Genomic DNA, 10902 nt, shown 5'->3' with positions numbered 1-10902 from the left:
GGTATTGCATATACAAACGTTAAAATTAGAGTAGGAATAGAGGCTCAAGACAAAATTGGAACTGCTTCAGTATTCATTTGACAGGAAAATGTGGAATATCCAAATAAGACCTTCAGAAAGAAGCCTCAGTGTGTTCTGAGACAGCCCAGGGGAACTTATATTCATAGCTCCATTACTCTTACTGAATGTGGACATTAGTTTAAGTTTGTCTCAAGTATTACACCTTTGTAAGTTTATATATGGTTTACATATTCATGGAATTCCCTTCTCATTTTCCCTTAGGATTCTGTCAATATGCTTATAATGTCACTTTTTACATTTGTCTGGGCTTCCCAGGTGACAGTGGTAAGGAATCCCCCTACCAATTCAGGAGATGCAAGAGACATGAGTTAGATTCCTGGGGCAGGAAGTTCCCCTGGAGTAGGAAATGACACCCCACTCCAATATTCTTGCATGGAAAAATACCATGAACAAGGGAGCCTGGCAGGCTGCAGTCCATGGGGATGCAAACAGTCAGACATGACTGAGCAGATACAAACATTGATCTGGAATTGTTTGATCATTTACCCTGTGTTCAACTTGGTTAACACAATGTCTATGATACACTGGGATCATATAGATACTCCATACTACCAATTTTAAATAAATGGATACATAAAAGATGAAATTTACACTGAATTTAAAAGTTTTCCCCTTTGTGTTTTAGGTAAACTGATTCTAATACATGAACTGAGCTCTTATACAGACTTGATGAAACCAAGGAACACTGTAACAGAATGTGTCCTCTTGGGGCTGAATGAATGTGTCCAGGGTCAGAAAATACTATTTGTAGTCTTCTTGCTCATCTACATTGTGACTATTGTGGACAACCTACTCATTGTCCTGACTGTGGTGTTCAGTTCAATTCTAAATTCCCCTATGTGCTTCTTTCATGGCTACTTATCATTTATGCTGGTGCTAGAGCTGCTAAGTAGCTTCAGTAGTGTCCGACTCTGTGTGACCCCATAGACGGCAGCCCACCAGGCCTCCCCATCCCTGGGATTCTCCAGGCAAGAACACTGGAATGGGTTGCCATTTCCTTCTCCAATGCATGAAAGTGAAGAGTGAAAATGAAGTCGCTCAGTTGTGTCTGACTCTTAGCAACCCCATGGACTGCAGCCTACCAGGCTCCTCCATCCATGGGATTTTCCAGGCAAAAGTACTGGAGTGGGGTGCCATTGCCTTCTCCGACTTATCATTTATAGATGATGTTTACTCTACTATTGTCACCCCAAAAATGATTATAAACTTACTTTATGAGAAGAAAACCATTTCCTTCCAAACTTGCATGACCCAGCTTTTTATAGAGTACTTACTTGGTGATATGGAGGTTTTACTCCTGGTGGTCATGGCCTATGACCGCTTTGTGGCCATCTGCAAACCCGTGCATTATTTGACCATCATGAATCAGCAAATGTGTGTTATGCTTCTTCTCCTGGCCTGAGTTGGTGGGTTTTTACATGCTGTAGTTCAACTTCTCTTTGTTTACAGCCTTCCCTTCTGTGGCCCCAATGTCATTGACCACTTCATCTGTGACATGTACCCCTTGTTGAAACTTGCCTTCACTGACCCCTACATTATTGACCTCACAGTATTTGCCAATGATAGGGTGATCTGTGTGGTTATCTTCATGCTCTTACTCATCTCCTATGGGGTCATTCTGCACTTCCTGAAGAATCTTAGTCAGGAAGGGAGGTGCAAAGCCTTGTCCACTGGTGCTTCCCATATCACTGTGGGGGTCCTCTTTTTTGTGCCCTGCATTTTTCTGTATGTTAGACCTCCTTCCACTTTACCCATTGATAAATTATTGACTGTATTCTGTACCATTATCACTTCTATGCTGAATCCTCTAATCTATAATCTGAGAAATGGAGAGATAAAAAGTGCCATGAAAAAGCAGTGGATCAGAAAAAGACAATGAGGCAGTGCAATATGTATCACCTATTTTCAGTGAAAAATTGCTGTTTCCACATAACATATGTATGCTTATTTAACTATAGTAAATTTCCCTCAGATTTAATGAAGTGGGCAGATTAAAAACATTTATTATATGAATACTTTCAATGATAAAAATATACTTTAAGTTTTTCATATTTTATAAGTATATATATTTAGAAAACTTTTGCAATTTCTTAGGAAAATACACAGAGCTTTTATACCAGGGTCCAGCCCTGGTTGGATCCAGGGATTCCCTCAGGTTGATGGCGTTGGCAATTAGAATAGCAAAGCAAAGAGATTTTAGAGGCTCATTATAACTGGTTTACATGGAAAATCAATATAACCCGTGACACCAGATTTGCTCTGACCACGGATGCCGCAGGTGCTCTCTTGAATCGCTGAAGTTGCCCCACCTTGGGCACCTTCTCGAGTGGGTCTTATAAGCCCAGGCAAGTAAGTGGTCTCAGAGGACCTCCGCACTCCAATTATTTTGGCCTGAAGGAAGATCAGAAGAGAAAAGGAGGAAAAGGAAACAAGAAAGAATGATACGAGGAGACCAAGCTTTGAGAAAGGCCCCTAGTTTTATTTTCAAAGGGAGCTTATATACCTTAAGTTGTGCATAGAGGATAATAGGGGGTGGGAAATCATGCAAAGTCAGCAGTCTTTGATCCTTATCAAGACCAGGCTTTCTTTTCTGCAAACTTATCGTATACAAATGGTTTAGGTGATTTACATCATCTTCTGGCCAGAAGGCCTGTTAACATTTTATGACTCTGATAAAGGTTTGTCAACCATAAGACTTATTTTCTATAAGAGTAATTATTTAAAAGTTTGGTGCCATCCTCCAAAGGTGTTAGATAAAGTTGCATTCCTATAGGGCATAGGTGCAGTGGGCTTTCAACAAAGGAAAGAATTTATTAGCTTAAGGGTCTAAAGTTGTTAGCACCAAGGCCACCACTTATTTTTTCTATGTACCAACTATATTAATTAATACACTTTCAAGGATACAATACAGGGGATGTGGAAACTTTGCAGCAAGCATTGGCTCAACAATGAAATCTTCTACTAGTTCTATTCTAACAATTTCTAACTCCCGAGAAGCTCTATACTATTTGAATATCTTAAGCTTCCCCTGCCTCTCAGGGTTGGGAGACTGTAAACAATCCTATGGGTAGCTGTAGGAGTCCGGGTAAACCTGTCAGGCAAGTTAGAGAGCCATCTGAGGGGTTTGGATTGAAACACTCCTATTATGCCCAAGAGGCTAATTAGCTAGAGCTCTAAGTTGATTTCCTTCAGAGAAAGGTGGTTGGGGATAGCCCCCCGTTAATGTCAGAGGAGTTGGTGAAAGTCATAAAATAGTAAAATAGACAGATTCTGGTTTTGGGGTAGATGCTCAGGCAGGTCCAGGGGGTGCCTCTTGAGTTCTGACTCGCCTTTGCATATCAGGCCTCTCCGCATGACCTTTGTCATGGGTGGGAACTCCCATGCTGCCTCCAGGCACTTTTAAATGTGAAATTATCTCTGTTAGACTATATATGTATGGTCTATGTAATGACTTATCCTATGATAGTGCAGGGTTTTTCATGTTTCTATCTTAAATAATTCATTTTTTCAGAGTTAATATGACTCATTATAGATTTCAGACAAAGGAAATATGAAATAAGAAGTAGAAAATTGATTCACTCCTCTTTAAACAGGGACAGCCAATATTAATGTTTGAAGTTTAGCTTATTTTTGTATCTATCAGATATTTTATCACATTATTTTGTTCATATTGCTTAGCATATTAATGTAGAAGAATAGTGGTTTTTCAGAGTTACAGTATTAATCATAAAGATACTATGTGAAAATAAATTGTGTGAACAAGGTAGACATGCATAAAATAACTAAATTGTACTTATTTTCCCAAATGGGAAGTCATATTATCTCAAGTTTTCCAGCTTTGTTAGTGTTATATTTTCATAAAGATAATCACTTCCTCTTCCAGGTAGTTTAGAACATCAGATTGGACATCTGCTATTTTTCAGTATCCCCTTACTCTTGTTCATTTACAGTGTTTCATAGCCTTCTATAGAGACCAGTCTCTGTCTTTCATGAGTAAATTTAGTGTAATCCATAATCCATGCATTTCACATATGTACTACAGAACTTGAGCATTATCCTTGTTAAAAAAAAAAAAAAAGATACTGCATGTATGCCATTCTGATCTCTCTTATTGGTGAAATACAGATTATTAAGTAATAAAGAGGCCAGAATATATTGTTTTATTGGGCAAAGATATCATTCATAAAATCCTCTCTCTGTCTCTGTGTCTGAATTAGGCTTGAAACTAAGTATTATCTGCCCTTAATGTGTTTGGAAACATGTGATTGAAGAAACATTATCTTGCTTCCCTTATTTAGTCAAATTCATGAGAGGCATAAGTGTACGTGACAAAGGATGTTTTTTACTAGTAAATCACTGCATGAGGAAATTTCATCTCTATTTAATACTTCAAGATTTCTTGTTGTTCAGGTGCAAAATTGTGTCTGACTCTTTGCAACCCCATGGGCTGCAGAACTCTGAACTTCTCTGTCCTTCACTATCTCCCAGAGTTTGCTCAACCTCATGTCTGTTGAATCAGTGATGCCAACCAAATATCTCATCTTCTGGCACCCCCTTCTTCTCCTGGCCTCAGTCTTTCCCAACATCAGGGTCTTTTCCAAAGAGTTGGCTCTTTGCATCAGGTGGCCAAAGTATTGGTGCTTCAGTTTCAGCATCAATACTTCCAATAAATATTCAGGATTACTTTCCTTTAGGATGGACTATTTGGATCTCCTTGCGGTCCAAGGGACTCTAAAGAGTCTTCTCTAACACCACAGTTCAAAAGCATCAGTTCTTCAGTGCTTAGCTCTCTTTATAGTCAAACTCTCACATCCATACATGACTACTGGAAAAACCATAGCTTTGACTAGATGGAACTTTGTTGACAAAGTAATATCTCTGCTTTTTAATATGCTGTCTAGGTTGGTCGTAACTTTTCTTCCGAGGAATAAGCGTCTTTTAATTTCATGGTTGCAGTCACCATCTTCAGACCCCATCAAAAAAAGTCTGATTGTTTCCATTGTTTCCTCAACTGTTTGCCATGAATTGATGGGACCAGAAGCCATGATGTTAGGTTTCTGAATGTTAAGTTTTAAGCCAACTTTTTCACTCACATCTTTCACTTTCATTGAGCAATTTCACTTTCACTTTTCACTTTCATGCATTGGAGAAGGAAATGGAAACCCCTCCAGTGTTCTTGCCTGGAGAATCCCAGGGACAGGGGAGCCTGGTGGGCTGCCGTCTATGGGGTTGTAGAGAATCGGACGCGACTGAAGTGACTTAGTGGCAGCAGCAGCAGCAGCAAGAGGCTCTTTAGTTCCTCTTTGCTTTCTGTCATAAGGGTAGTGTCATCTGAATATCTGAGGTTATTGATATTTCTCCAGGCAATCTTGATTCCACTCTCAAAAGTCTTCTCCAGCACCACAATTTGAAAGCATAAATTCTTCAGTTTTCAGCCTTCTTTATGGTCTAACTGTCACATCCATATGTAAGTACTGGAAAAAACATAGCTTTCACTGTAATGAGTTTGTCAGCAAAGTGATGCTTCTGCTTTTTAATATGCTGTCTATGTATGTCATAGCTTTCCTTCCAAGGAGCAAGCATCTTTTAATTTTAGGGCTGCAGTCACAGACCACAGTGATTTTGGAGCCCAAGTAAATAAAGTATCCCTGTTTCTATTGTTACCTCATCTATTTGCCTTGAAGTGATGGGACTGGATGCCCTGATCTTAGTATTTTGAATGTTGAGTTTTAAGCCCATTTTCTCATTCTCCTCTTTCACCTTTATCAAGAGGTGGTTTAGTTCCTCTTCATTTTCTGCCATCATCTTTAAGTCTTCTCAAGCACAATGAAAGTGAAAGTGAAAGTGAAGTTGCTCAGTCCTGTCCGACTCTTTGCGACTCCATGGACTGTAGCCCACCACGCTCCTCCGTCCATGGGATTCTCCAGGCAAGAATACTTGAGTGCGTTGCCATTTCCTTCTCAAAGGGATCTTCCCAACCCAGGGATCGAATCCAGGTCTCCCGCTTGTGGGCAGACGCTTTAACCTCTGAGCCACCAGGGAAGTCAAGCACAATACTACTCACCAAATAACATCAAACATTTGCATTTATCAAAATTTATTAACTTTTCAACTTTTGGTTGTTTTTATAAAATGAAAGTTTGAATCTCCTTCCAAATTTCCAAGTTAACCCTTTATAATGTGTTGTTATTTGGAAGGTAGAGCCCTCAAGGATGGGATTAATGACCTTATGAATGAAATGCTATAGTCAGTTGATGCTTCTGCCATGTGAAGACCATCAACTATAAAACAGACCCTCATCATAAATGGAATCTGTGGACTACTCTGTCTTGAATTTCTGAATATAACTGAAAAACAAATCCTTAATTTTTAAGCCACCTAACTATCCTTAGAATTCTTTAATAGCAGCCCAAACACAGCAAGCAGAAATTTAGTTAATTATAAAATTTTTATAGTATTTTTCAAGTCATGATTTAAGAAACTTTGTTAATTGTCTATGTTCATTGTTCTATGCTCCATGAAATCAGGGGAATTAATTGTATTTGCATTCTCTGTTCCTAGAAACAATGAAAGTACTTTTAGAATGTCTTTTAAGTATTTACTTTGAAGAAGATGGCATGCTTTAATATTTTGTTTTCCAATCTAGGAAAAGATGTGCATTGTGAAGAATTGATTGATGACTCAATAAAAATTTGTCATTGTCTCTGTAGAGTGTACATAAACCTCACTTTTTGTCTTCAAAGAAGATTCTCTTATTTTCATTTGATTCACATTCTGTATGAGCTTCTCAGAGGGTGTTCAGTGTTTTTTGCTGGCATGTTTTACAGCTTAGTCCTCAAAGCCACAAGTATATATCTGTATCCAAATGTGCACAGGTCTGTATCCAACACTATACAAGTTTGTGTTCCACCACAGACTCAGATCTATAGCTAACCTCATTTGAATCTGTGTGACCACATGGGGGGACTCCCTAGTGGCTCAGACAGTAAAGAATTCACTTGCAATGCAGGAGACCTGGTTTCAGTCCCTGGGTCAAGAGGATCCCCTGGAGAAGTGAATGGCAACCCACTCCAGTATTCTTGCCTGGAGAATCCCATGGACAGAGGAGCCTGGCAGGCTACAGTTCAGGGGGTCACCACTTGCACAATTTAGTGGAAAGTCTTAGTGAATTTAATTAAGCAAAAGTCAACCTTGGACACACTCCATTTCTAAGACTCAGTGATAAATAGGGTTTGAAATCATAAAAGTCCTCTTTGCCTCTGTTGAAAAAAATAGATTATTTCTTTTAAGAGCTGATATAAGTTTCAGGAGATCCTTTGTCAGGCTGAAAGCATTGCATTAAAAAAATGGCAAGGAAAAAACAGAATTTTTCTCAAAATCCAAAGTCAACTAGTCTGGCTGTACTGATATGACAAAGTGAGAAGGGCTAAACAATTCAATAGTATTTTTCTATTTTGAAGTTAAAAAGAAATTACCAGAGACAAATTTTCCTGGAAAATATCTTGTTCTCTTTATATAAATATAAGATTCATGTTAATTACTGCTAAATGTACACTGTGGGATTTCTTTTAAACAATCTATAGTGCAGATCACATTGTTCTAAATAAACAGAAGAATCCATGGAAGAAATGAAGAGACAGCTAAATTAAATCAAACATACCTTCAGATAATATTGCAACCTTTAGGCCTCCATCATCATATTGGATTAAAGCAAAACAAAATCAGGTATTTATAAGTGATTTTAAAACTTTCGTTCTGATTGTGAACATGTTTCCCCCAATGTAAGACTAATATTAAATGGTGGGAATTATGATTCACAATTGCGGACTTTACTTAGCAATAAATTAAATCATTTTGAAACACATCAAATTTAGGTTCCAATTATATTACTATTACTTAAAAATTTGGGCCCTTAGAAAATTACAAGCTATTCTTTGCTATAGCATCTTCAACTGGAAAAAGGTGAAGGTGATTACAGTACTTGTTACTATAAATATTAATTGTTATGTATTAAATTATGATAGCATGGTTGGAATAAGTGTTTTGAGCTGTTCAGTGGTAATCAGAACAAGATTTAAAGAGTATAATTTGAGCTGTTTCTGGAGAATAAATTTCTGGTGTCCAAAAGAAAGTTGAGAGACTTGGCAGGAAGCTACTTCCCTGGGCCAGGAAGAAAATGATCAAAAATATGTTATAAATTTGGAAGTAGAGACAACAGTATTCCATACACTTGTATGCATACTCAATCATTTCAGTCATGTTTGACTCTTTGCAACCCTATGGACTATAGCCTGCCAGGCTCTTCTGTTTGTAAGATTCTCCAGGCAAGAATACTAAAGTGGGTTGACATACTCTCCTTCAGGGGATCTTCCTGGCTCAGGGATTGAAGGTGCATCTCCTGTGTTCTGCATTGAAGATAGATTTTTTACTGTTGAGCCAATTGGGGAAGCCCAGTATTCCATAGATATCAGGAAATAATATAATAGAAAAAAAGAAATGAATAACAAGATGTATTTTATTTATTTATTTATTTATTTATTTTGGTGAGCAATTACATTGAAGATGGTGCAATTTAACGATATGGGGAACACCTTTTATATTGTGGAAATTTTTATTTTATTTTTTGTTATATGTACTGAATTGATATCCAACTATAGATGTCTAAAAGTGGAGGTGTTGTTTATGTTAAAGTGAGGGTAGAGATAAAATAGACAAAATTGAACTGACTCGCTATTCATTGATCAGGAGAAGGAGGAATCTTTCCCTTGACACTCTAAGAAAGAAATTCCAGGCCGTTCTGAGACAATACAGGGCAGTGACCTTCTATTCATAGTTTGATTTACTAACAGGGAGTATGTTAGTCTAAGTGGATCTAAAGTGCTACACTTTTATGACATTATAAATGATATGCATTTTCCTGGAATTTCCATCCTATTTTTTCCTGTACTTTCCTTTTTTCTTTAAAATTCAGCTAAATCATTGCTTCTTCTGGGAAGCCTTCTCTGATTTTAGTCTGATTAATATATTCCTACTCTGTGATATTTAGCATTATGTGAATATCCTTCTCATGGCACCTATTTGTTGGTCTGGAATTTTCTGATCCTTCATTTTGTGTGATATCACTGAGGGAAGGGAACTGTGACTTTTGCAACTTGGGTATATTTCTATGAACTACTGGACAAAAATCAATTCTGTCTGCACATTTTTTAATTGAATGGACAAATAGAAAACTTATGGTGAATTTAAATGTGTCCCCCTAGTTTTCTAGGTAAGCTGCTTCTAATATGTGAGGTCAGCTATTGTCCAGACTAGATGGAACCAAAGAACAATGTAACTTATTTTACCTCCCAGGCCTCACAAGGAACCCAAAGGAGCAGAAAGTCCGTTTCTGTTATATTCTTGCTGTTCTACATTTTGACTGTGGTGGGCAACCTGTTCATTGTTTTGATATGATGGTCAGTAGGACACTGAATTCTCTGATGTACTTTTTCCTTACTTTCTTATCAATTATGGATGTAGATTATTCCTCTCCTATTGTGCCCAGATTAATTTCAGACTTGTTATTTGCGGAAAATACCTTATCTTTTGAATCATGCATGATCCAGCTGTTCATAGAGCACTTTTTTGGTTGGTCAGAGGTCTTCCTTCTGTTAACAATGGCCTATGACTGCTATGTGGCCCTCTGTAAGCCCTTGCATTTCTTGGTGATCATGAGGCAAAGGGTGTGTGTTGCGCTTCTGGTGGTGTCCTGTGTTGGAGACTTTTTGCACTCAATTATTCAAATTAGCACTATTTCTGGGCTCCCATTCTGTTGCCCCAATATCATTGATCACTTTACGTGTGATAGGTACCCCTTATTGAAACTGCTCTGTACTGACACCTGTGTCATTGGCATCTTAGTTGTGGCTAATGGAGGACTGATCTGCAGTACTGTATTCTTACTCTTACTCATCTCCTATGGAGTCATCCTGCACTCTCTGAAGAACACGAGTCAGGAAGAGAGGCAGAAAGCCCTCCAGACCTGTGGTTCCCACATTACTGTGGCTGCCTGTTTCTTTGTCCCCTGTATTTTCATATATGTAAGACCTGCCACAACCTTCCATATTGACAAATCATTGACTGTGTTTTATACAATCAAAACCCCCATGTTAAAACCATTAATCCTAAGGAATTCTGAGATGACTAATGCTATGAATCAGCTCTGGAGAAAAACAAAATCAGATTAAGTATTAAATAAGTGCATTATTCATCAGGAAAGTAGTAATTTAGTATTAGGACCAATCTTCCACAATATAAAAATCTTCATAAATCTGATTCAAATTTTCTTTTAATTGCAAGCAATTAAGATAAATATAATTAAAGAATGAACTGCATGTTCATTCTACCAATGACAGTCTTCCCATTAGAATGTAAGCTGTATGATGGGTGGTTCATCACTGCATCGAGAATGGTGGAATTTATTGACAGTATGGAATCAATAAATAATATGGAATGAATAAATAATATGTTTTATAAAGCTGCTTTTTAAATAGTTTCTGTGTTTACCTGTATTTTCTTATCATTGTTTTAAGTCAGAGTCTTGTCTTTAATCTTTGTTCTTCTTATTGCTCAATTTAAAATGTTGAAGGCCACAATTATATTATACATACTGTGTATATCATAATATACATATTAAACTATCTATTTATCAATTTTGTTTGCCTTAGTTATGAAATTTTAATGTAATATTTTAATTTTAAAATAAAAATTTGAAGTATGATATATAATAAGTAATATTAAAGTTGAACCCATGCAAAATGGAATAGTGCAGAATAAGGCCCT

At 37.4% G+C, this 10902-nt stretch overlaps 1 protein-coding gene and 1 pseudogene across 1 annotated transcript; both read left to right on the top strand.

The window, feature by feature from the left end:
- Positions 1–667: 667 nt before the first annotated feature.
- On the top strand, positions 668–2067 carry LOC133243910 (olfactory receptor 4A15-like; annotated as a pseudogene).
- A 7152-nt stretch (positions 2068–9219) lies between these two features.
- On the top strand, positions 9220–10559 carry LOC133243909 (olfactory receptor 4A47-like). The gene has a single exon (XM_061410627.1). It carries the CDS (start codon positions 9531–9533, stop codon positions 10305–10307), a length of 777 nt encoding a protein of 258 aa, XP_061266611.1. The 5' UTR covers positions 9220–9530; the 3' UTR covers positions 10308–10559.
- Positions 10560–10902: the final 343 nt, after the last annotated feature.

This window comes from Bos javanicus, unplaced genomic scaffold (genome assembly GCF_032452875.1).
Source record: "Bos javanicus breed banteng unplaced genomic scaffold, ARS-OSU_banteng_1.0 tig00002723_1, whole genome shotgun sequence".
NCBI classification, from domain to species: domain Eukaryota; kingdom Metazoa; phylum Chordata; class Mammalia; order Artiodactyla; family Bovidae; genus Bos; species Bos javanicus.
The sequence above is the reverse complement of the archived record's forward strand: the minus strand, read 5'-3'. Positions and strand labels throughout refer to the sequence as shown.